A 26,588-nucleotide genomic window follows, 5' to 3' on the forward strand; every position below is an offset into this window, starting at 1 on the left:
GCTAAACTTTTCTGAATATTTTGTATTCTATTAGACAATACACATAGTTTCACAAGTAGTCAAATGAATAGTAAGACGCAAGTGTTTCTGTAGTTCTTGGGTACTTAAGGCTACAGTAAGCCTATTTTGCACTTTACAGAATTTTCAAGGCATCACCCCACGAATCTGAGGTGATGCCTTTAAGAAACATTTATTTCAGGTGGAGTATTCTTATAAGGGATAGTAGATTATGGAGATGAGGATGATTCTGTCCATTTCTTCCTAAGTGCCATAAAAAACGGTCAGGAAGATGCGACGCATGTACAAGGCTGGCGCGCTCCAATCCAACTCCTTGTAGAAAATAGCACCCTGGAACGCCCAAAGCCGTATCTTCCGGGCCGTTTTTTGCGGCAATTAGAAAGAAATGAGTGGAATCACCCTCCTCTCCATAATCTACGATCCCGTATACGAATACTCCACCTGAAATCCGTACCACATCAGATTCGTGGGGTGACGCCTTTAAGTTTTTCCCCCTATGTTGAGTCTGAAAAGCAGATCCTTTTTTTCAGAGAAGAGGGCTGATAGTTCTCTGCTTTCGTAAATAGAATCTCTTCTCCAGAAAAACCAGGAACAAGGGTGGTATCAAAAGAAGAAATCGATTGAAAGAAAAACTTTATTTAATGATACCCGTAGAAACTGTACAACCCAGTCAGCAACTACACCGGTTGCATAGATAAACAATAATTCCATAGATTTTCACATTATATAATCTACATTTACATGAAGCTTACGTAATAGATCACAAGGATGGTTTCTAAGGAGATTTAGTGTATCTATTCATCTATTCAGCCGCACTAATCATTTGTTCAAGACCATACTCAGCAATTTTTGGATTCTTGCTCTTCTCTTCTCATTCCTTATTTATTTCCTCTTTCTTGCACTTCTTCCATTCTTCACATTCATTCATTTGTTTTCAAACCTTCATGCAACTGATATGTTGAGCATATACACGTATGTCTTCTAAATTCAACGATTATTAGTGCGCCAGAATAGATGACGTTTGAAAATACCAAAGAAAGATTGATACTTGAATTTTACGGCCTGGTCAAGTTTCAGAGCAAAAAAATGGTTCTTTGAGGTTCCTTACTCTAACTGAGACATCATATGTGGAGTATTCAAGCGAAAGAATTTCGTCCAAGAACTTTCAAATCGTCCGGAGCTCGAACCACCCATTCCGGCCATCCGCCAAAGTATACTCGAGCGTCGTAATTCATACGTTTCAAAACCCACCACAACATTGAGGAACGAAGCGATGTGGAACAATAGACTATCTGGAAAAAAATAAGTGGTGATGCAGCGAAGAAAAGAAAATGAAAAAAGTGTAGAAGAAGTGATGTGGTAAGAAAGTGAGAAGGCAGATGAACTTTCTACCATTAAAAACTAAAACGTTTATTTATTCATTTATTTGCTCAATTATTGATATGTATTTTCAAGGTGCTTTACGAATTAAAACAAAAATAAATGACTTCAGAAATAACTTGCACTAAAAATAAAAGTGGAAGGAATTTTTTAAACATAGAAATTTACTGTTTAATTAAAATTTACTTTTGAACTATTGCTGCTGTTTCTTCGCCTTGACGATACTAATTTTTTGGAAGGATTTGCAGAAAGAAATGTTTAGATATCTAAAAAAAACATAAGTCAGATTTTAATTCATATCAGACAGCATCCTTTTACGCTAAAGAAGATTTTCTGTGACTTATTAGCCGAACAATACTTTTTCTGTCTGGGCAGTTTTTATTTCCACGCTATGCGCTATGCAACTGGAATTGCTTCGGAATATGTTTGTCTACGAGATGTTATGCTCTTCGTATTTTTGCAGGCCGAACAGGATATTTTTCGGATGTTAACGATTGCGTTAAGCAGCGGTGGGTCACGTATTAATTTTTGGTCACGAGGAATTTTTTTGACCCATCGGGGAGAATCACGCTCTAATATGTGATTTTTCTGCACGTACTCAAGGTATCGGGACTTTTCACTTTTCTCAGGAAAATTTGATGGTCCTGTAATAACATAGAAGAAGAATATTTACCATTTATATTTCACTTATTATTTTTGATTTAATATTTTATTATTGAGAAGAAATCAGGAAAATTGCGTAAAACTGCTTACCACTGGTTTATTGCGACTAAGTCCAGCTTCTCCGAATGTTTGTTCGATCTCTGCAGCCGACCTCCATTTGTTGGTCTTCCAATCATACATAGTATCAATAGGAATGTTCACTGCTCCTTGAATGTGACCGTACAAGGCACCGGATGCTTCACCCATGTATTCCTATAGAACAAACTGTGCATTTTCGTTGCACTCGAATCTATGCCTTGACTCTCTTCCTTAATTTTTTTCTTGTGAATAATTAGAATTTCTCTCGGACGTTTGTGCTGGGAGCTAACTCCAGAAATAAACGCATACTCATTCAGTGAAGATTATGTAACTATTTCAAGCACTGTAATTCACTTAGTTCATTCGCTATTCACTCACTACTTATTTTGTTTATATACTACTTTTCTGGATACATCACATCATTTTTAAGCAAAATTTTCCTGATGCATCCCTCGTGACGCTACCGAGGTTACGACGCTTGGAACGTCCCGACACAAGTGAGTAGAGTAAGTACAAACCAGTTCATACAATGAACAAAGTGTACATTTAGTACCGATGGAAACGAAAAAAAGCAATTTAGCGCCAATTAATGACTAGTAGACCAAGATGACTTGAAGCTCGATGCTAATGCGCATGCTTCTGCGCTCGGATTACGCTCGCACGAAGAAAGTAGCGGTTGTGATCGAGGTGTGACCATCATTTGTTTTACTCTCGGACCACAGCAATGAGTGACGCTAGCGAGGATCCTACCTGGATTGCAAACGCTACCCTTCACCGCGCCGCTTCGAGCGCAGCCGCTTACTTAAAGGCATCATCCCACGAATCTGGAGTGGTATGGATTTCCGGTGGAGCAATCGTATACGGAGTCGTAGGTTATGGAGAGAAGGAGGAGGAGGAGGAGGAGGAGGAAGGGGAGGGGGGGATTTCATCCATTTCTCCCTAATTGCCGTAAAAAAACGGTCAGGAAGATGCGGCGCATGCACAAGGCTGGCGCGCTCCAATAGAACCCGTTGTAGTAAGTGGCGCTCCTGAACGCTCGGAGCCGTATCTTCCGGACCGTTTTTTACGGCAATTAGGAAAAAATGGACGGCATCACCTTTCTCTCCATAATCTACGATCCCGTACACGAATACTTCACCTGAGATCCGTACCACCTCAGATTCGTGGAGTGGTGCCTTTAAGTACCCCGGAACTACAGGAATACTTGCCGCTTACTATTCATTTGACAACTTATAACGCATGTGTATTGTCTGATAGAATGCAAAATATTTAGAAAACTCTAGCAACTAATTCAGCAAATTGAAATACTTTGACTAGCAAAAATGGACTAAAACGGAAAAGAAAGATATTCCTCATCAGAACTAATTTTTTTAGCCCCTCTGCAAAATTACCATCGCATCGTGACGAGCTAGTGATCGTCGACTCAATCAGGCAACACTTGGAAATAGATAGGAAAGGGCTAAGTGTAGTAGCAAAAGAAGTGGACGGAATCACACCCCTGTCCATAGTCTCCCATTCCGTATACGAATACTCCACCTGAAATCCGTACCACCTAAGATTCGTGGGGTGATGCCCCTAACCTTACCAGCTAACCATACTTTACTAAGTTAACCAAATAAAGCAGCCAAGAAGTTATCCTTGAAAAAATTTGCAGAAACGCTACACAAATTGATCTGACCTGCTTAGTTTGTGCATCCACAACGTCATAGGTGTGCAACTCTGTGTTCAGGAGCACATCATCGAATGTAATCACCAACGAATGATTCCACGAAGTGAGAAGGTCCCCTTCAATATATGACTTACAGTTATTTCTCTTAACTAACGGAAAAAGAGTTTAGAAAAAGACTTAATTGCTCTCAGAAATAAAAACAGCAAAAACTGATTGCCTATTCTTTTGTCTTTTTTATTTACTTATTTACAGAACGACGAAGGTGATCACGGAACAGGTCCAAATAGACCATGGATGTAATTTTTGAATTCTTCATAAAGAACTCGCTGCTTACTCTGTTTCCTGTGATTTTCAATTTTTCTCCCAGATAGAGTGCTATTTTTTTATTTTACCTCACTGCTACTTCTTTAATATAATATGAGTTACTTAAACTCAGCATACCACAAATCTGAGGTGGTGCGGATTTCAGGTGGAGTATCCATATACGGGGTCGTAGATTATGGAGACCGGGATGGTTCTGCTCATCTCTCCCTGCATCACTGCAAACAGCCGCCTCCAGAATACTGTTTTGTACGATGCCATCTACTGCAACGCTCCACCCCTGGCGGTCTCCGTCATCTGCGACCCCATATACGGATACTCCACCTGAAATCCGTCCACCCCAGATTCGTGGTATGCTGCCTTTAACATGCAACAGTGATTGCTGAAATTCCAAATCAAATCCGATTTTCTTCCGAAGAACTCGTAGCGGTACCTTGTCCTGGCGGTTCCTCCTCACCGCTATCCGTATGATACTGAGCCGATCGTGCCATTTGTGTTTTCCATGCCAAAAATCCTCCGCTCAATATCGAAACTCTCTGATGTCCGAAGAGCTAAGGAAACATTAGAAAATTTACTTCTTGAAGTTTTTTTTCTTAAATTTCAGGAGGTTGGTTTTACCTTGAAAATCCAAGCAGCATACGTGCTCCAGATCATTTGTCCACGATCATAGATCACTACATGGCAGTCATTATCCACACCTAGTGATCTAGTGTACCTTAAATGAATCAATAGTTTCAATTGAGATAAGGATAAAAGATGAGTGAAAGGTTAAGAAAAAGGTTTAAAAAAGGTTCAAAGAACAGGAGAATGTTGATTTCTTGGATTAATTTATTGGAGCGGTGATCAATTCTTAATGGAAACAGCGACGGATTCATCTTCAACTCAGAATCACAGAAGTTAATGGACGCGGAATATACAATGACTTGGGAGAGCCAGTGAATGAATCAAGATCCCAATTAAGTTTGCTTAGAGGAATTAGAGGGCATGATTGGAATAACTTAAGGACAAGGGAACGAAGTTGGACAAGGAGGAACGAAATCTAAAGAAATATTAGGGTGAAAAAGGATAAAATTGGATTGGTACCGTGATCCACATGCATGAACGAAAAGAGGCTAAAATTCAGAGTAAGTAAGGAGATAAGCGGAATTTTCCTCGGGCATATACCAAATGTTAACTTCTGTTAACTTCTCATTGTTCCTTCATAAAAAATTATTATTTTGGTCCATTAGACACAAGGTTGATTGTTCAAAATTATCAGCACCGTAATTCATCAAATGGTCCATGAAGAAACGAAGGACTAACAGGGGCAAGAAAACAGTGAAGCGTGAATAAACTTGGAAATTCTTTGTCTTTTTCACATCTTTAAAAATTTTATGAAAATTTTCATATAATTGAAAGCAACAAATAACTTAGTTATTAAATCAATGTAATACATTAACCACCTTTGAAATTGAAGCGGATGAACAGGGACACCGGAATGGCTGAGATTCGAATGGTAGAGTAACTGAGCTGTTTCAATGTGTTCCGTTAGGAATTGTTCCCTGAAGTGTGAATATATGGAACCAAACTCTATGATTACCTTCTTAATTTTTGTCTGTCTAATGATTTTTTTAAGGAATTCGAAATTCACGGCAATCATGAAAGCTCCAGAGTGATACCTGCTTCTAGCTTCATCTCCAGTACTTGCCTCAAAGAGGCAAATTTTTCGCTTAGTGATAAGCAATGTGAGCAAATGATTCGGAGAAATATCCACTTCATACTTCTTTGAGAAAAGCGGTGAGGTCAACGACGGTACATCATACGATATCGTCTGAAAATATGTAAAAGTATCCGGAAAATCCCAGGAAATAGCAAGCTATTAATTTGATTGGCCGAAAAATGAGAAAACGCTGAAATTTCCACGCTGTTTCCCTCGAAAAACTTCTTCTAATCAGTAACCAGAGGGGATAACGATGATATTATCCATTCCTACTTATCTCAGATGTTTTTTGTCTTGAGCACTACTTCACAGAGCTAATGTGTTCGGCTACCAGCGAATTCTTTGTATCTGTACCTCATCTCGGATGATTCGCGGATATGGCGTGGCTGATCTTGATCCAAACACTAACAAAGCAATAATGGCAAAGATTAGGACCAGAAAAATCACGGCAATGAACGTGGATAGTAGAATAACTCGCCATCGTGGTGAAGATTTCTGAAAAATGCGAGGATTTCAGGAATTTTCTACTTATTTTCAATGAAATAAGATGGTTTCAGATACCTTTTTAGTGTTATGGATCGCTAGATGTGTTGGATTTAGTGGTGGTGGTAATGGCGGAAGAGAGTTCACAACCTGTAAAGAAATTAAAGGTACGTAGTTTTTGGTTTTTTCCATTTTTTGTAATTTTTTGGACTGAAAAATATCTGCTAACAACTCCAATGAGTCCCATTTTTGATCCTCTGTGAAAGTAGCCGACGTATTACCGGGCTACATACGTTTCAAAGCACCTATTGTCGATTGACCTTGAAAAAGTGGGTTATGAACCTAATTTCTTTGTAGCGACAGGTAGTGAAAATACACAGCTGCGGAGATCGTTATGGATTCGATACAAAACGTTCTGGAATGATAATCGATCGTTCAATTCGCTTCAGCGATCATAAAATCGATACTGTTACGTCGTGAGGTTCGTTGTTTTTCAAACAAGTGCTGAAACGCTCAAAGAAGCGTGCAAAAAGTACAGAGAAAAAAAACAAAAAAATACTAGAGTACGATCTACGAAGAAAATGATTTTGAGAAAATTTTTGAATAAAATTATGATGTGGAACCAAAATTATTAGGTTAATTACTAAGAATGAAGATAGCTCATTGTTCACTACAAAATGAGGCTTCAAAAATGAAGAAAATAGTAAGGCATTACTTCAGTAGGAATTAGAGGGAAAATAAAGCTAAACACGTAAAAAAAAGAATAAAATTTAAATACAAAGAACTTAAGTGTAACGGAGTTGGAAGGAAATTCAAATTTTTTCCCTGAAGTTTTAGGAAACATTTTGAAAACTACGGTCGATTTGGGTGGATGACTTCCCCCAAGTAATACCACATCAGAAACAGAACAATATTAGCTTTAAAATTTTTGAAAAATCAGAAATAATCGAAGAAAAATTTCACTACTCACCTGCTCGTTTACCGGAACTAGCGGATGTTGCAGGACTACAAGCGACATTTCTAATCGTTTAATACGTAGGTATTAATCGACGAAGAATTATGAATTTTCTTTTTCTAGAAAATTTCCAGGATTGTTAGTGCATTGTGAACGAGCGGGCAGCAACAGGTGAAAGACACGGATTAATGGAAATTGGGGTAAATCTGAAAGCGTTGCTAATTTGAAGACATATTTTACCGTGAAAAAAATGACAAACGGTGTTGTCATGAAATGTACGAGAATTTCTGTTCGATACAATTTTTTTTTTCACCGATACGCGAACGCTATGGAAAAGGTGTCGAGGTGATCATTTAGGGTTGACCGCATGCTTGTCAATATTTAGTGGTCGCGTAACATACGAGGAGACGACAATCTCATTCCAACGATATTTGTTTTGTAATCAACTCCCAATATACAACACTGGCGGAAGTAAACAAGCAAGAAGTGAATTTGTGGATCGTGTATTGTTAGAGTGAAGCGCTAGGAACGAGAAGAGCAGAAATGATGAAATGAAAGGAATACTCTCTTGCTTTTTCCATGACTTGTATTCTTTTCTAGACCAGCTGCCTTTCTAGACTTCTACACATTTCTGGTCACGATATAGAGAATATGATCAACGAGTCGTAGGAATAATAATAATAATAATAATAATAATAATAATAATAATAATAATAATAATAATAATAATAATAATAATAATAATAATAATAATAATAATAATAATAATAATAATAATAATAATAATATATCAAATACGTAAAAATCGATTTATCCTCAAGATCACTAAATTATTATTTGACTTTGGGATAATCAACGCTCTATCTGATGCGACTCAACTTTTCACTGAAATCTGGTGCCCATGTCAATTTTTTTCATAAATATTAACTTTATGTCAGGGCTGCAACTACATACCCGAGGATTTATTGATTTTTTGACCAAGAACAATTTTCAAAAAACTACGGAACTAATGAGCATTTACGATGGGACGACTACTTAAGGGTCCCATATCGTTTGAAGAGTGAACCTATTCGAAGAAATAGTAGTATGTACTTCTTCTAAAGCTCAGTGTTTTTTTGAAGAGAGATATCCCTTTGTCCCAGAGCTGTCTGAGTTCAAATCTACAATTCCTTTATCCTTAGAAAAAAAAGGATGTCTATTCATTGGATGACAGAGATAAACGGCTAGGCATGACCTAGATAACATCCGACTTCCTGCATTTCCGGCAATTTATCTGGAAATTGGATCCCAAGTGCAATTTTAAGCAGTAAAACTCCACTTTAACGCTAATGATCAGCTAACACAGCAGAATGATTCTGGAGAACCTAATTTTCATGCACTTTGAGGGCAAACAACCTATCTCAAAAGGTGTGTGATTCAGATTTTTTAGAACAAAAACTTAATTTAATGTACATCATCTTTGCCCAAATAATAATAGAAGAATAATAATCTATGATAATTAGAAATAAATTTAGAGGATTAAACAACCAAAAAATGAGGAGACATTGGAGTATGCGTTTATATTTCGATACAGTGGACGAAATAAACTCACAATACGCCTCGAACTATCCGGTCGACTTGAATGACTATCCGCTTCACAACCGCTGATCTCTCCGTAGAAATAGTCCGGATCCTCATATTCCTAGGTGAAATAGCTGAGGTTGAAGCTCAAATGTACCAAGAAAGACTGATACACTTACCTTCTGTGTCTCCTTTACTGTTTTGTAATCTCCTGCCTCTCGCATACTGAAATTATATACGTTTACATAGAAAGATATAAGAATTATCTGGAAGAAAGGCCAATTTTAGGAGAGAAAAAAGAGAGAGAGAGCAAGAGAAAATGATTCTTGATGTAGCCGTACTTACGAATATTAGCTTTATACGATGCGTTATCATTAATGTGGGGTTTGCAGATAGAGATGCAGTAGCAATAAAATTATCATAGTGCGTTTTAGTATAGATTCACAGCATAGGAGTTCGAAGAAAAGTGACAAAAATGCTTCGGAAAATCATATGGAAATAATTCTGTGAAAAAGTAAAGGAAGTTCTGAAGGAATCAAGGTGAAACTGTACGGAATTCACGAAATTGGTTTGTCAATCAGTGTAAAGGGATGGATTGAGGACAACGATAAACAAGGACACTTATGTTAGTGCTGCAGCGGTGTAATGCGTTAAAAAACCGGCTAATTCCTAGAAATCGGTCAAAGACAAATAGCCCTTCTTTTTTTGTTCCTATTAGCCGAAATGATGCAAAACGTACGAGAGGGGGAGAATTCGAGTAACTTTCATATCCTGTATTTTTTTAGTGAATTTCTGAGTGGATTGTTTACATCGGGTTTCTGTTTCAGATTTATGTAAAGGGAAGTCTGTGAATCTATCCAGTGGCTACTGTTTTTTCAACATCACTCAGTTTGAAGTGTCACTTTTTTACTAACGCATTGAGCCAATTTCCGTATAATGCCCATTTTTCCTAGTTGAGATCGTCGAATCATCGTCGATCGTGCTCCCGGCCGTCTACTCAGTGGAACGTTCGAGGACCATCTAGCTCAAAAATCTGCTAAACCCACCAGGAGATTAAAGCCAGCCCTACCAAAGCAATTTTTAGTTTTCATCTTTAATTTTTCCACTACAGATATAGATCTTTTACAGATTCACAATTTTGCTGCGGTTTTTTTTTTTGTGAAGGGAGAACTCTTTGTAATCGTAAAAGATGATGTGAAGAATTTTAGTATGAAACTTTTGGAGTACTGTAGAAGGTGTAGTAAAATAAGGGAAATTCTCAAGAGATGAACCTAAAAACAAGGATTTGGATCTACTGCAGGAACATAGAAGCAGTCCAGCTACTAGCCTGACAAAAAAAAAACAATTTTTTCTATCTTTAATTTTTTAAAATTAAAAATGATAAATTTCATCTTCAAATTCGTGATAAGCAAAGAATTGGACCTAAACAAACCTGGATATAGCTTATCTAACAGCTGGGCAGGAGAAAAATTCAAGAAAATCTAAATCTCTAAAATCTAGTAAGTCTCTGCGAAAAATCACAAGATTTCGTACCAGTGACCACATTCACCTCCTCACCACCACCAGTGACTGTCCCACTTTTAAGCAAGATGGATCTGCTAACCGGATGTATATAGTAGCATTTCTTAGCCAAACTAGAACTATTTAACCATTTTTTTACCCGACTTCACCGTCCATTAAGCGAACCTCTGTGTATAATAAGACTTTTTAAAAGTCTTTTTTGTCAACTTAATCCATTAATTTTTGGTTTTATCACAGAAATTTAGAAATGCTCCCTGGTGGAATAAATTAGGATTAATTAAAGAAAGTCATGATTTCTTTTAGTCGTATGTTCGTACCTGTGAACTAGAAAACGAAATTATTAAAGCCGTATTTTCAAACAAACAAAAAAAAAACAAATTCGTTCTGGAATTTTCGTCTGAGTTTAAAAAAGTTTCGTCATTTTGTTATTTTAAGTTTCTTGTTAATTATTGCCATCGTGAACCTGTTGCTAAGAGGTTGTTTTGAGTTCAAAAAGGGAAAGTGAGGTGAACCTGAAAGGTGATGTGGGTAAAAGAAATCGTTGAGGGTAACCCGGGGCCCGAGTTAGCTTGATCCTCAATAGGATGAAATTGCTCGTCAATTCACCAATAAATACGGACTATAATTTTTCAAAATTAACATGTAATTTTAATATCTGATTCGCGGAATAACACTATAATAGGTAAGTTAGTATGAAGCACAATAATATTTGAGAATAATCAAACTCGGCCACTCCACACATTAATTCTAATTTTTTATCCTAGGGGGAGATACGTAACCCGAAGAGAATTGAACTCGTTTACGGAACTGTAAATGATAGCGTACGATTTCTCAAACTTTCTAAACATTTGACTGACAAAAGTGAAGGGGAGAATAGACAACCTATTAGTAGTTTTTTGTGGATAAATTCGATTATCTTGACTAGCAATGTTTGGGCGAAAGTGTTCTTAAATTGTTTGGACGTAAAAATTTAGTTCCAGTAAAATTTTATAGATTTGATTCATAAGCAGATTATCTTGACTAGCAATGTACTTACTGTTTTAGTTATTCGTTAAATAGCACCGTACAGTACTAGATACTATACAATTCTTGGGATATTTTTTCTTACTCTTCATAAATCATAAACCTCCTCTCATTCCAGGGTACCCCACTTTGTTCAGCTATAACTAGAAAGAAAATTTTTGCAAGTAACTGCAAATTGGTATAATATCAATGTTATTTTGTAGTTCCACACGAAATCCAGCAACATCAGAGAGGATTAAAATAAGAGGAAGCAGATTTTCCTCGAAAGGAATGGACTAAAGCATCAAGACGCGTTTTTTTTTTTACAACGTTGAGCAGACGCGAAGCTGATTCAACCAGATTTCTTTAGCTCTCAAAAAAAAAAGAAAATCATCCAATCTTCCTTAGCTTCCAAAGCTCTTCCTTTTCTGCCCTTGATAGGATGAAGAGCATAGAGGTTTACATGAATGAGTGAGGAGATCAATGTAATTTACAGAACTGGGGATGTTCTGGATTTTTTTCACGTTTCAGGTTTGAAAATGCCAAAAATTACCATAAATACCCAAAACATCCTCAATACATGCATAGATATTTAAATAAGGATCAAATGAAGGGTATCAAATATAAATATTTGCTTATTTATCATTATTACTTATTTATTGGCAAACGTTGTATTTGTAAAACAGACATTAAATGAAGATGTAGTCATATTTTCATTTTTTTTCATTTCATTTTCATTAGCAAAACAACGGTAAAGATGAGCTAAGCGTCAATTTCATTTGGAATCTTCAAGAAAAAAAAAATGTGAGAGTGAGTAAGAAGACCTTAGAAAAAAACGCGAATGTTCCATGTCTAAAGGTGCGTGTGTGAAGAAGTTAGATAGCTGGTATCTTGTTGGTTTTCTAGGGCACAGAAAACCGTGTAAAGATAATGATCTAAGCGCGGCGGTTCGTCAGATACATGGGAGAACGAATCGAGCACGAAGAAATGACGCTTAGCGAACGAGCGAACGATCGCCGGTCGGCCGGCTCCCATCACCACCACCACACCATCCGCAACCTAACTGCGAGACCCAATTTTCGAAGCGAAGGCCAAGTTTGGCCGCTAGTGGATGGATGGATGGAAATTCGTCGTCGTCGGGCCGAGAAAGAACTAACTCGCCACCGCTAACTGCTCTTTCCACGATGTGGTTGATGACTTTTAAAGAGAATTTATGGGTTGATTCGTTTGTTACCAAAAAAAAAAAAGGGTTCGATTTGTGCAGATTCATACAGATTCAATATATCGTTTCCTTCATTATTTATATTCATTACTTAAAGAGGCCGGGAACAGGCAAAACGCAACACAAAAAAACGGGCCCTGCCAAAACCACCCCATGGGCCTAAACTAAATCGTATATATTCAATTATTTATTTATTTATCAGAGTATATTCATTTATATTTATTTATACTTATATTTATTCGTGAATACTCTAACACAAGACTGTCATTCAAATCAGGCAAAAAAATCAAATAATTGAAAAAAAAATAGTTCGGTAAATAAATCAGGCAGAAAATACTCGAGAAATGCTGGAAGAGAAAATGGATTACTTTACGGATATCATCTTCTTAATTCTTCATGTAAAAATAGTCTTTCTCCACTTCTTTTTTTTTGAATTTTCATCTACAAATGATATTTTCTTCATGTATCATTGTCTTTTTTCTATTTAAAGTCAATAGGAGCCTGACTTGAACAAATATCATCCTTTAGAATCCATCGTTTAGAAATCTCCGAACTCACTTCAATGTTTTGCAGCAATATTCTATCGTAGTAGCTGTTGATGACATCAAGTGAAAGGGCTGTGGTTAAGTAAGTGGTTCACCCAGGCCGAGCAGATAGGCCCCAATCAACCTGTTCTCCCATCTAATGATCGATCTGGTTTATCCAATCAAAGAAACGTGAAATCTTATGTACACGAGAATTATCGCTAATAGCGGAGCGATTACTGAATACTGTTTACGAGTAGGACATACCTCTATCTGCTCTTGGCGTATGCAATAGAAACACACAGTAGTAGCAATGAAAGCATCGTTGCGCAGGATATTTATCCAGTTATCTATTTATTTGTAAATTACATGCATATGTGAGGTCATCCCGGCAAACACAGGTGAGTCCACGGAAATAAAACAAGGGAAAAAACACCGACAACGCAAGAAAAAAATGGAAGCAGCAGTCGTGGAGGGTTTGACGTGAACTGAGATCCGAACATCGTCTTTGGAGACCAGCAGCATTTTAATTTAAGATATTCGAAACAGGAACGTTTTCGGAAATATATGAAGAGTCTTGTTTTTCAGAGGATGCAATAACTGTTTTAAATCTCTAGAATTTTTCCAGATTACTCACAACAACAAGAAAACAATGAACTTCAAAACAAAAAAAAAAAACCAAACATATGTCGTCTGCGCTGACTTACCGGCAGTAAAGTAAATGATATAAAAACGAAAATCACTTGCATGCGCTTAATTTCCAACCCAATTCTCCCAATCGCGGTGAAGCAGACGTGTTTTAGGCAGGGCATTTTGCAATTTCTCGCACAACTTTATTTCTTTTTCACCAAAGCATTTGCGGCAAAAAAAAATCTTCCAAAATTACAGTAACTGAAAGAAAAAAATGAGATGATCTCAAAAATTCTATGTAATGTAACAAATACTGTTAACAGCAGAAGAACTCATCTCATTTGTAGCATGAGCGCACTTTGGACTGTATTATAGATCAAATCGACTCGTTTGATCTATTAGATCACAGTTATCGACAATGATATGATCAAAGAAAACACAAATAAGACATAAATTCTGGGAAAAAAGAGATGTTCATTTTTGGTAGTTCCCAACAGTTGTTCCATACATAGAATAGAATTGGAGAGCATACTTGAAGAGTACTTAGTGCTCGAAAGGAAAAAAAAAACTTCTCCCGTAAACCGGAAACAGCTTTTTTCGGCAACTTCAGGGCACCGTCGATACTTTGTCGATCCATAAAACATATTCTTCCACATTATTTCGCGCTAAGAACAGCAAATGAAAAACAGCACAACTCCGTCGAATGCAGATATTAGAGGACGAACGAATAGGTTTACCGCATGATTCACCGTTGCTCGCCTTTTCGGCGAAGTGCTGCTCTAACTGGTGAGAACTTCACTTCAGAAGCAGTAGAAACTGTCCAGAATTTCAAAATTGTTAAGGTCCTGCTATTTCCGTGCCAGAAACAAAAAAAAAACAGCTATACGACTGACTAGACGGTTTTATTCTACATATTATATAATACATATTAGGTGTCCCGTACAAAACAAATTTCATTTTTCGACACAGGAACGTACACCGGAAACCAATTCTTACATCGATATCATGTATTGTATGTTCAATGTTTACATATATTTCGTATAAGGAAGCGGCAACAATGAGGCTATTAGATTTTTCGAACAGTTGAGAAAAGAAGTTATTGGGCGAGGATCGCAAGCACTGTCAGATACCTCCATCTGGATGGATCTTATAGGATTTTTTTTTGTCGGAATTTCTTCTTAGCTCTTGTCAAGCAAATGTAAAATACACTTTCAATAATTTGTAAGAAAAAAATTAAAAGAATATTGAAGTGAAAGTGAAATTTAAGCCAATCTGCCCACGGAATCTACACGTACACATGCAAAAATGAGTGACATAAGCGAAATACATAGTAGAACGAGTCAAAATACACTGCACGTCTTAAGAAATAACACATCCACTGAAGTTATTCGGATCTTTCTCAGTTTGGTAGATCTTCTCTTCGTCCACTACCTTAAGCTCCTTCTTACCTTTGAAGATTTTGGAAAAGTCTGGCATTGATACTTTCGAAAGATTAAATGATGCATATACAGCAGGTGTCCAGATCTAAAAGAAGAAGAAGATAACGAAGTTCTCTTAAGATTTCTTTTTCTGAGGTTTTTAGCACGAGAACCACTCTACGTTCGCACGACATGTTGATTGCAATCTCCATCTAACGAACCAGCATTAGTCATCCCAACCGAAAGGTCATAATGTTTCGCATTAAACGTAGTAAAAACTCAGAACGAGCTCACCTCTGCAGGTGTGGGATATTCGAAAGGTTCTGGCTTGGCGACGCCATAATTTGGATCTGACTCAAGTTTGGGGCATTCATCGGGCACCTAGAAAGTGGTTGAACTAAAAGACATATCGCAGGGATAAGTCATAAAATTTTAAAAAAATGAAAGCAATAAAATAAAAGCTGCGAGTGCAACCAAATCAGGAAGATTGGAAAAAGGTTGATACAGAAAATCTGTGTCGATATTCAGCTTCCTGAAGGGTAACAGTTTGGGAACAGAAGAAAAATACGTCTTTGGCGAAAAAGAGCCAAATTTTCGGAACATTCTGAGATTGTAGCGACAAGCGTTACAGTCTTCATTGAACTAAGTGTTCTGAGGCTTCAGCACGGCCTCTACCGACACAAAAGCGCTAGCGCCTTGCAAAATCACAAGTACACTGGGAAAACAAGAAAATGAAAAATGAAGTGAATCAATAAACAATAAGAACTAGACCACATATATTCAAAATATAATCATTACATACAAAGTTAGTTAGTCGAATTTCAATAGAATGAAGTGAAAAAGTTGATTTACTTCAGAATGACATACAAATATTTTGAATACAATCTCTTCCTAAAGGCTCACTGGTAGCTCCTCAAAGAAATAAACTCTATAAAGTTTTTTTTTTGAACAAGCAAAGACAGATTAGAAGAAAATTCTTTTAACTACAAGAAACGAATTTCAGGAATAAAATTGAGAAATCGGTTCGAAAGGTCGACGCACCTGCTGATGGTAAATAAAACCATTCTCTCGTTCAGCTTTCTCCAAGTGGCGCAGCAATAACGGTTTGATTCTTCGAAAGAAGAGATGTTCTTCAGGTTTGATTCTTGTTCCTGAAATAAGTGAAAAAAATAACAAATCTAGCAAGATACATTAATAAAGATGCAGTCAAGTAGAGGGAGACGTGGAAGGAAATTTTGAACAACGTATAGTGGAAAATGTAAGATAAACTGCAAATAAGACCCAGAAATGTATAAAATGTTACGAAAAATTTCCAAGCTTCTGACTCAACATGCAACAAACCTGGTCCAGTCGCTGTACTGTATTTGGATGCAAAATCTTTGGCAATTTCAAACTCAGCAACTCCTTCTTTGCAAGCTCTAGAAAGCGACAATTTCGTTCGAAATAGACGGTGATTTGGTGCTAAAATCCGCACAAGAAAAGTTTACCTGACAGCTTCACCGCATTTGTCCTCTTTGAGAAGCGCCTCACCAAGGAATGCGTATCCGTAAGCAAGATAAAAGTGCTGCTTCAGTTGAAGATAGCGTTTCCATCTCCCGAATACTTCATCTTTGAACGTCGTTAGCTGCTCACCTTAAACTCAAATATTTTGCACAATGAAGAGGCTAGTTTAAAAAATCCACTGCGCGTTCGCCGAACAATTCAATTCTGACAATTTATGACTCATCCAAGTAGTAGACAAAAAAACCAATACGACTCATTGAACGAATAGAAGATTACCTGTTCAACACGCACCTGCTTTTGCAAAAAGACTTGCAGTATGAGCTGCAAGGGATGAAATGAGCGCTGGATTATGCTTCATCTCAATTGCTCGCGCAACAACCACTTCTTGTGACTCGGCGATTGCCTGTAAGATTTTGTAAACTTCGAAAAAGAAGCAGGAATTGAATGTATTTTCGAATTAATATCTCTTCAACACTTCTAATAATAATCTCATAGGAGAATTATTTTTGACGCTCTCTAGGATCGAAGCTGTCAGAAATATTGGGAAGAAAAAAATGATAACAGTTTTAATGTGATAAAAAGAAACATCACGTCACATCAACACAGAAACCACTAATATGCTGAGAGTCCAGTTAACAAAAGGTGAATATCTTTTAAATCGAGAAAATTATGCTGAAGAATCTAGAAAAAAAAACATGCCTGCATTTCGTAAGCACGAACAACCTTAGAATCGAAGTCGGCACCTTCAATGTCTCCTGTTCCACTGAGTCTACCTGTAAAACATCTGTTCTCAATAGAAGACTAATCAAACTAAGCAAGATAATCCTTTTAACTGTGAAAAATTCCATTCATATAGAAAGGAAAAGCAGAGAAGGGTGCACAACAAATTAACACTGCATTACAATTGATAGCACCAAAAAGTACTCGAATTTCGAAGACACAGTCTCCTTTACATTCCCAGAGTAAAACGAACTAAGTGGTGAATAAGGATCTGGTACTCATTTCACTTTTATTTTTGGAGCAAGAGCAGAACAATTGTAGGGGGCAATTGTCGACCAGTTCTCGCCTTCCTACTGATGACTTCTCGTGAACTGACTAACCTTCATTCTGAAATGCAGAACACTTCTGCTAATCTTTACTTCGAAATTTCCTGTTCAATTTAAGGCTATCTATCATGCAAAATTAGCATTGCGGGTATGGGAAACGATCCAAACACATTTGAACTAATTATTTTATAACTGTCATCAAAATTTGTGGTCCTCCAATGAAAAAGGTGAAAAACCTTAACACCTTCGTTCATTTAAGCACAACCTGCTATTCCTTGGAAGTATTCTCCAGATGTATTAGAAATTCCAAAATAAAAAATTCAACAGTCTGCTCATGTAAAATTTAAAATAGAACTCACCTATATTGGACCCAACGAAAGCAAACATCCCGGCAGAACGACGCAGACAGGACAGGCACTCTTTTGCTTCGAATTCTCGTACCTTAACGGCAACGTCAATCAAATCTTACACATCAAACCGTAAAGGTTCGAAAATTCTTGCGAAAATCTATGTCATGTTTATTTACTAGCAAAGGTTGTTCGCAAAGTGGTAGCAAAGTGTTCGCAAAGTGGTAGCAAAACGCCTAATTACAATACAAGCGAAATTTCGAGAAAGATACTAGGATGCATAAAAATATGAAGAAAGGAAAACATTTAAAAACATAACAACCTCATCTTTGCCTGCTACCCACGCAGCATGTTTAGACAACCACATTGCCATACATTCGATTATATTCAGTGCCTCAAACCAAGAATCCGACAGCTCCCTGGAAAAAATTGATCCACATTAGCGCAGCAATGACTTTGAAAAAAAATAATATGAGGAAATTATTTCTATTTTAGTACAATAAGTGGAATAAAAGGAGTACAAAGGAAAATAACAAAACTTCCTTAAGTTTGAAAGATACAATACTAGGAAACCAAGCATTTATCGGGGCTAATCAGAATGAAGAAAGCAAGAACGAAAAAAAAAACCACTCATGAAATCGTTTTAAATAAAAGCAAAATAAAAAAGAAAAAAGAATACAACAAGAACTGACGTTGATGCTGTTCCCAGCATGGAATGTCCCCATTGATATCTTAGAACAGGAACGAGCTTGCTATTCTTCTTCGATGGATCGTCTCCTGAACGCATGATTACAACTTACTAAGAGTTCGTTACTAGTTAATGGTCGAACAAAACGAGAAGAATTAATTTGATCCTAGTAAAATTGAACAACAGTTTCTACCTCAAAACGTTGAAAATTCCTACGTTCCAATTGATATCTTCGAACGAGAACGAAAGAGAGAAAAAAAGAAAGGTTCAAAAAGAAAAAAAAACACACCGGCACCACTAGCTCCAATATCAACAAGAAAACCAGCAAAAAGACGCAAATACTCATTGAACTCTTTGTCGACTTCCGCTAAATCATTACCAGCATTTCTGAACAACTGGAGAAGCTTCTCTCGACGTAATCGAAGTTCGCTGGAAACAAACATCAAGTGCTAACTGGATATATTCGGAACAGGAACTTCCCGCACTTTTTTGACAGAAAAAACTGCAATTGAGAGGACCAACGACAGTTCTCACCCGCATATCTTGCCCGATGCTTCAGAAGTAAGCATTCTCTTCAACTCGAATTTCACCTGCTCGGTAGGTTTCATTGGGTTACGGTGAAACCAGTGAGCCATGGCAACTAGAAAAAAAATGATTAAGGAGGCGGTAGAATTATTCAGACAAATTGGAAATAAAATATATAAAAACGCAAGAATAGAACATTGATTGAAGACCACTAAGCAACCGAACATCACTTGATGACTCATGGACAACATATGAACCGAAGCGGATTGTCGTCGTAAAATACTGTGTAGTGGACGCAACCCCACGAACCCCACTACGAAATACCATACAATATCCTTTTAGTTCAATTTTTGGCATACTGCCCGTGTCAGAGTAATGGTTATTGGAGCTTACTTAGCTCATTTCATTTTTCGTCGAAAGGATTCTGATAGATTGAACTATGGAGGTCCTTGTTGAGTGACCGCTAGGAAGTTTCGGATGTGATTCCGCTAGAACTGATGGGTTGCTGGACCGATTTGAACGGTACTACTTTGTGTCCCGCGTAATTTATGGGTTTTCTGAGTAGGAGGGAATAAGGTATATCACAACTACACACATATTTAGAATATACAGTAGAAGATAATTAATCTCAAAGGGAGATCTCTTGCGAAAATATGAGTGGATGCTGCACAGGAACTACGACAAGAAGTGAACGATGGCTTGAACATGGATTTCGTGTGTGACAAGAAGTAGAACGTCGTCCAATTACAGTACATTTTTTTTAACAACAGTTCTTAGGAAATGGAAGAAAAGGAAAACAAAAATAAAGGAGAGAAAAGAGAGATGTAGAGACAAGCACACTATCGGAAGGAAAACATTAGTATACAAGCCGGCTCGGCGTTTGTAGGCAGTTTTCGGAGTAAATTCTGGAGTTCTCCTTATCCTTGGATCCGCTTCCAATTAAGAAACGACTGACTTTAAAATCTCTCTCTCTCAATGTGAAACACTAGCGGTACAAGGAAATAAAACCACTTGTTTCAATGTCCTCACCTCTTCTCGATGTATAATTGAAGGATTGAGCAAGAAGTCTTCGGTGTCGATCATCACCCTGTGAATGTGCCTTTGCGTTTCCCTTCATAGAGATTCGTTGGAGGGTGATGAACCCCTGTACAGCTCTACAGTGACGTGCGTTTTTTTTTTCTCACAGACTAGTGTGCTATCATTTTGTCGAGCCCGAAGGGATCCAAAGATTGGATAGTCTGCGGCGATTCTGAACTATCGACTGTAGTAGTCGCATCCGGAATTCGCCATCGACTGTACTCCCGCTATGTAGGTTATAGCCACAATAGATATTTTTTTCTAAGAGAGTGAACAGACTTATGGGATGAATGGGGAAGGAAGGGGTTGCATGTGACATGAATGACAGTTTACAAAGAAAAGTACTAAGCGATGCAGAAAATCTTCTGTCATCGACCAAAAAAAAGGCCCGGATATTCATTCCTCTTAGCTTTGTTCTATGGGGTTACTATGATAGGCTTGCTTTTTTGTACTTTTTTAAACTTTATTTTCAAACGGTAAATATTATATGCGTGATGTTAGAAAAGCGAAAAGCAATTAAGCAACACGTTTGTCATTCTTTAGGAAACTTCGCACCTCTCCGACCAAGTTCGCAAAGTCTACGCATTACACATTCATAGGTTTTCATCAATATCATACTTTTTTTCCTACTTGATTCTCGAAGTTGACAAACGTGCTATGGTTCCTTTTATCGTCTACTGGACATCCGCACATGTGCAGTATCATCTTCTGGATTATTGCAAAAATAAAGTACCTTAACATATTTCTTTTCTCGCATCCTTATTTGCTTGTTCCATCTTTTTTACTGAGGATCCATCCGTCTGATTTTTCACCTCGGCACAAAATTGAGCATTCAGCGGAAGTATGTCTGGACCATTAATATGTAAGTGTTTCCAGTATAAAATTCTTAAACGTTTTTGTTTCAGTAGCTGACAAACAAAACTAAATAGGGGTAGAAATATCAATCCACTAGGGATGCCTCAGCGCGTTTGATTCGTGATAGTTCAGGTTTTGGAACGTGGCCTATGCAATGATTTCTGGGTGTCAACATCAGAGGGAGGAAAGACTTCATTGGCCCTGGGCGATTTCGAACCACCCACCGGGCGTAGTGCCAACGCGGACCTCTTACCAGTTGCTCCATATCTAATCTATCTCTATCTAATCTATGAGATAAATTAAAATTTCAAAATATATAGGGGGTCCATTTGAATTTCAAAATATATAGGGGGTCCATTTGAAACCCAGCTGATCCTTCTAATACGTCCAAGGTCCTGCAACGTTTACGATTAGCTATTAGAAGGATTTGGCTAATTTTAATCATTTGAAACACAAGAGTTCCATAAAAGCAAAAAATATAATTATTAGGAGAGTTAAGCGTGTAGCTGGAACACGATACTCCTAATAACGACACCTCATCCACTACTCCCTCCCTTCATTCGTCCTCCCTAACATACAGCATACGTCCTCACTATCATCGTCACGAATCTATTTATGTATAGATCTTATAATAATGATCAAATTGAGGCGAGTTATAAAAAAAAGACGAAAAAGACGTAACGTAGACAAAGTAGAGTCTTGGCTCTCCTCTCTCTCTCATGGATATCGTCACAGGTCGGTCAGAATGAATACCTTAGTTGGTGGTTTTTTTTTTATTACGCTTGATAAACCTCTCCAAGACAGTCCACTACAGAAGCTTGTATGCTGCCTGCATTACCGGAATTGCTCGGTAGCTGTTGATTTCCGTGAAGAATATTTTCATGCTGAAAAAAATTGCGGTAACTCATCTTCACGAGTCAGCAACCACATCTGTCAGTCGATATTCAGCGGAGTCACAGCAGATGTAAAAAGAGATCTCCTGGATTACGCATACATTTGAAGGCAACACTCCACGAGGCTGAGGTGGTGCGGATTTCAGGTGGAGTATTCGTATACGGGATGGGAGACTATGAAGAGGGGGTGATTCCGTCCATTTCTTCCTAATTGCCGTAAAAAACGGCTCGGAAGTTTCAGTCGTTCTGGCGCACTATTTTCTACAAGGAGTTCGACTGGAGGGCGCCAGCCTTGTGTGGGGCCGCATCTTCCAAATCCATGACTGAAATTTGAACAAGACTGACTTATTTTTCTTAAAAAATCGATCTTTTTGTATTTGTAGGCATCGCCTCTGCGGTGCTGGCTTTTGTCACTGTCATTTTTTTTCGGTGTGCTTAGAAACTTGTTTCGTGTTGTCGCTTTGTACCTGAACGCACTGCAGAATGCGCCACCATTCCACCTGTGACCTTCCATCCTTTTAATGAAACATTAATGAAATATAATTACAATAACGCAAAGGTGACAGTAATCTCAGGTTTGGGTATACGACTACTATTTGTGACTCAGATTTATACCACTTTGATTTTAATGTGGTAGGAGCATGCAATATATTAATTTTTCAATTTAGATTCGAAAATAGGTGAAGTATGAACTATTTCTGACCAATTGGAATACCTTCATTCTTGAGAATGACTGCAACAAAATAAGTTTTGCCGTGGGTTTTGTTTCAGAGGTGCCTGTTAGCTGAGATTATTCGATCCCTGTAGATGGAGATCGTTTCACAAACGGTAACTTCGTCGATGGTAATTTCTTTAAAACATATTTCAGTTGAAAAGTAAATAATTACAGACATATATGAATACTTTATTTTTGAAAACAACGAGGCAAATGGATGATGTGGTAGTTTTGCACATCTATTTTTTTCCTTTTCCGACTCCGATGTTTATGCCTACATTCGAGCCTTTACCGCAGCGTGAACATACACATGTCTTTCTTCCTCTGCTAACCACGCAATTACCACTAGGACAGTTCTAAAAAAATGTAAACTGTTCCCGTATTTATTTCGAACAAATTTACAAACAAATAAGTTACTGAATTATAAGGTAAAACTACCTGTACTATACATGAGGCCGTACATGCCGCTCTAGCAATTTTCGGAGTGGTGTGCATAGAATTACAGGTGGAAAATTTTCCTTGACTAACAACACTGTGAATGGTTATGCAGAGTATGAGACATAAAAGGAGAAAACGCATTGTCAACTGAAAAAAAATAGCTAATACTAAAAGATGAAAGTTTAAGACCTATCATAGAGATATACGAGCATAAGAATTGAGCCTATTTTAAGGAAATTTCCCGACAGTACAACAGTAGTGAAAATCGATCTTTCCCATGTAGTAGGGTACCTCGGAGAGTAGCTGGCTCGAAGACGATTCCCCTTACATACTCTGTTGTGGATTTGCTACCATCACGTGATTACCAGTGCATGGAGGTAGGAAGAAATCCGCAAATTATGCTCATATACGATAATATCAGAAGTGATTTCTTCTAGTTCTTCAACGTCCAGCATTATTCGTTTGATAGTGACATCAAGACTTTGCCAGCAGAGTTTTTGATTTTGCTTAAAAACTTTTCAAATGATGAAGTACAAATGCTTCTACGAGTGAAAAATAATTTTTTCTCACAAACGGAGTGGATTCAATCCAGTAAAAATCTCGTGTAGTCTTACGAAAAGGATCTATTTTTCAGACGAAACAATATTTTTTAAACTGACTTTTGCTTTTATCTGAAAAGTCTGTCTTCAGTAATTGATGTCTTTAGTAACTGATTTACTGATGTCTAAAATGCAATGTTTAAGAGATCATTAGAACAAAGAAGAATCAGAGAATTCTTAATGTATGGAAATATGTCCCAAGGTGATTGCAGCTGCTGAATCATTTGGAAAATCTGACCCTTATATATGAAAAATCTCGTAAATTCCTCGTGAAATATTTTATTCAATTTAGACGACATAATTCTGCATGCACACTAGCGTCTTATAAGCATTTGTTCGTGGTGGACAATTCTTAGCTCTTAATTTAAAGGCATCACCGCACGAATCTGAGGTGGTGCAGATTTCAGGTGGAGTATTCGTATACGGGATCGTAGACTATGGAGAGAAGGATGATTCCGTCCATTTCTTCCTAATTGCCGTAAAAAAAGGCCCGGAAAATGCGGCTTCGAGAGTTCCGGCGCGCTATGTTCTACGACGAGTTTGATTCGAGCGCACCAGCTTGGTACACGCGCCGCATCTTTCGGGCCGTTTTTTACGGCAATTAGGAAGAAATGGCCGAAATCACACACCTCTCCATAACCTACTATGCCGTACACGAATACTCCACCTGAAATCCGTACCACCTCAGATTCGTGGGGTGACGCCTTTAAGCATCTAAGAAAATTCCGGGTATTATGCAATAACTGTCTGCTACTCTGGAATTCATTATTTTGTGTGATTTATAAGGCCTTATTCGAATGTATATTTTTTATATTATTCATATTACATTAATAAATTATTATGGCTGCTCAGAATTGTTTGCACTTTAATATATAAAAAGCTATGAAAAAGTTCTACATGTTTTATATCACCGTTTTGAATTTTGAATGTTGCTATCTCCGTTCCAAATTTAGAATTCGCTGATTTCGCTGACACGAGCAATGCTTCCTATAAAAAAATCGTGTGTTTTTTGATCACAAAAACGTTTGGTTTTGTTTTTGGACAAAGAAACTGTGCTTATACTTTAAAAATAAATAATAATCTTGTCTTTTCATTGAAGGACAGAGACTTGTAGAAACCTTTAAAAACAACAGCAAAGCAAATTTTGGCTAGCACTACTACTAGTTAAAATTTGGATTAAAAAGGCTTCTCAAGAAATTGTCAGTTCTGTAGGTGAATGTGATTTCTCGTGGTTTTTTTTTTTGTATTTTGCGATGATTTGTTTTTATTATTCTTAGTTTTATATATTTTGAGAGAAGTGAAGAATCAAAGAAATTAATCATGTATGTACTAGGTTGACTCATAAATAACTTTGATTGGTTTTTCATGGATTTTTTCTCTGGGTGTCGGGAAGTAGTGGGGTGTAGTGTAGCGGTTAGAGGCTCCTCCTCCTGCGCGATCGATCGGAGGTTCGAATTCGCCCTAGTGCTCACCAAGCCTTTCATCCTTCCGTGGTCGACAAATTGGTTCCAGACTTGTCTGGGAGGATAAAAGCACTGACTTGACATATCGGCTAGCCACTGCAAGTCATCGTATACGAGTCTGAATTGAAGTGAAGTGGGGGCGCATCTCAAGTGGATTGATTAACGCCAGAAACTTTATCCTTTGTCCCTTATCGTCATCGAAGTCTGAAGGGGGACCCCTTCCCGCAATCTTCATCCTCTTGGTTCATCCTTCAGGATCACATCTCCAGAAAGGAACTTAACAAACCAAACTCTATCCGCCCGATCGGCTATCACTCTTTCACTGTACACACTTAATTTTTTTGAGCCGTGGTTGCAGCACTATTGACTCGTTTAAATTCTCAAAGAATCACGATATACTTATCGAGGAAGTACTTCTTGATTCCCCGTTTTCAAAGTGAACAAAAAAAAACGCAAATTGCACAACACGTGACTGCTATCTAATATAATATATAGTTATAGTTATACTAATCGACGTTTTGCCTGAGTAGCGATAACAAAAATCCTTTGTTTAGGTAAGCCATTGCATGCGTAGTAAATAGGTACCATGTACTTGGCCTGAAATTATTTATGACTCAACCTAATAAATATATTTTCGATTCTTTGAACGATTTTTTTGCTTGCTAAAACTACTCAATCAATTCTCTTGTCTTTTACCACGATATTTCGAATAATATAAGAATTTTCATTTTTGTAATTAATATATTATTCATGTTTCAGATGCTTAGAGCAAATTTACTTACATAGATACTTAGATGGCTCGTCTTCACTGGACGTGCGGGCCCCAGCATCTCTTCCACTCGTTTTGTTCCCTCGACATTGTCACCAAAGATGTTCTCAAGTTTCGTGAGTGACGTTGACGAGAGCAAATTTATTCCACGTATATTGGTAAATAGCTTCTATTATAAATAAATTCTGCAATACACAGGAAATAGATCCTACGTTAAAATATGAGAATTATATTTTATATATTATATATCCGAATAAATTTTATATATTATATTCGAAAAAGTCTGTGGGAATTTTTTCCACCGAGCAGAAAAGAAGTAAAAAAAAATTGTCTTTTGACTAAGCCGTTGGAAATCCTTGAAAAAGTAGAAAAAAAGTGTTACATTGTGTTGCATGAACTGCCAATGATGCAATTTAGAATTATTGAGGTTTACGAACGTGTCTATACCCTATCCGCATTAGCGCGGGTGAGCCAGCGTATCCAGTCGGTGTTTTCATCGTCCCAGACAAGTCTGGGACCAGTTCATC

The 26,588-nt window shown here is 37.4% G+C and overlaps 2 protein-coding genes across 5 annotated transcripts; both read right to left on the minus strand.

The window, feature by feature from the left end:
* Nucleotides 1–1,154: 1,154 nt before the first annotated feature.
* RB195_013491 (uncharacterized protein) lies at nucleotides 1,155–9,050 on the minus strand (the record flags this gene model as incomplete). 2 transcript variants are annotated; one of them, XM_064203333.1, is made up of 10 exons in its annotated part: nucleotides 1,155–1,310; nucleotides 2,152–2,313; nucleotides 3,818–3,924; nucleotides 4,563–4,680; nucleotides 4,748–4,844; nucleotides 5,788–5,939; nucleotides 6,183–6,323; nucleotides 6,390–6,461; nucleotides 8,858–8,947; nucleotides 9,006–9,050. In XM_064203333.1, 10 exons carry the CDS (start codon nucleotides 9,048–9,050, stop codon nucleotides 1,155–1,157), a joined length of 1,140 nt encoding a protein of 379 aa, XP_064059213.1. The 2 variants fall into 2 exon arrangements, with proteins under 2 accessions (XP_064059213.1, XP_064059214.1); XM_064203332.1 differs by lacking the exons at nucleotides 8,858–8,947; nucleotides 9,006–9,050 and adding exons at nucleotides 5,572–5,670; nucleotides 7,282–7,329.
* A 6,034-nt stretch (nucleotides 9,051–15,084) lies between these two features.
* On the minus strand, nucleotides 15,085–23,371 carry RB195_013492 (uncharacterized protein; the record flags this gene model as incomplete). 3 transcript variants are annotated; one of them, XM_064203335.1, is made up of 14 exons in its annotated part: nucleotides 15,085–15,249; nucleotides 15,438–15,524; nucleotides 16,185–16,294; nucleotides 16,485–16,561; nucleotides 16,631–16,775; nucleotides 16,938–17,049; nucleotides 17,346–17,419; nucleotides 18,052–18,133; nucleotides 18,362–18,458; nucleotides 18,732–18,816; nucleotides 19,017–19,156; nucleotides 19,262–19,367; nucleotides 23,085–23,148; nucleotides 23,231–23,287. In XM_064203335.1, the coding sequence occupies 14 exons, from the start codon at nucleotides 23,285–23,287 to the stop codon at nucleotides 15,085–15,087; spliced, it is 1,401 nt and encodes a 466-aa protein (XP_064059215.1). The 3 variants fall into 3 exon arrangements, with proteins under 3 accessions (XP_064059215.1, XP_064059216.1, XP_013304201.2); XM_064203334.1 differs by lacking the exons at nucleotides 23,085–23,148; nucleotides 23,231–23,287 and having other exon boundaries at nucleotides 19,262–19,362; XM_013448747.2 differs by lacking the exons at nucleotides 15,085–15,249; nucleotides 15,438–15,524; nucleotides 16,185–16,294; ... (7 more) ...; nucleotides 19,017–19,156; nucleotides 19,262–19,367 and having other exon boundaries at nucleotides 23,032–23,148; nucleotides 23,231–23,371.
* Between the last annotated feature and the right edge of the window lie 3,217 nt (nucleotides 23,372–26,588).

This window comes from Necator americanus, chromosome V (genome assembly GCF_031761385.1).
Source record: "Necator americanus strain Aroian chromosome V, whole genome shotgun sequence".
In the NCBI taxonomy this organism is placed as follows: Eukaryota; Metazoa; Nematoda; class Chromadorea; order Rhabditida; family Ancylostomatidae; genus Necator; species Necator americanus.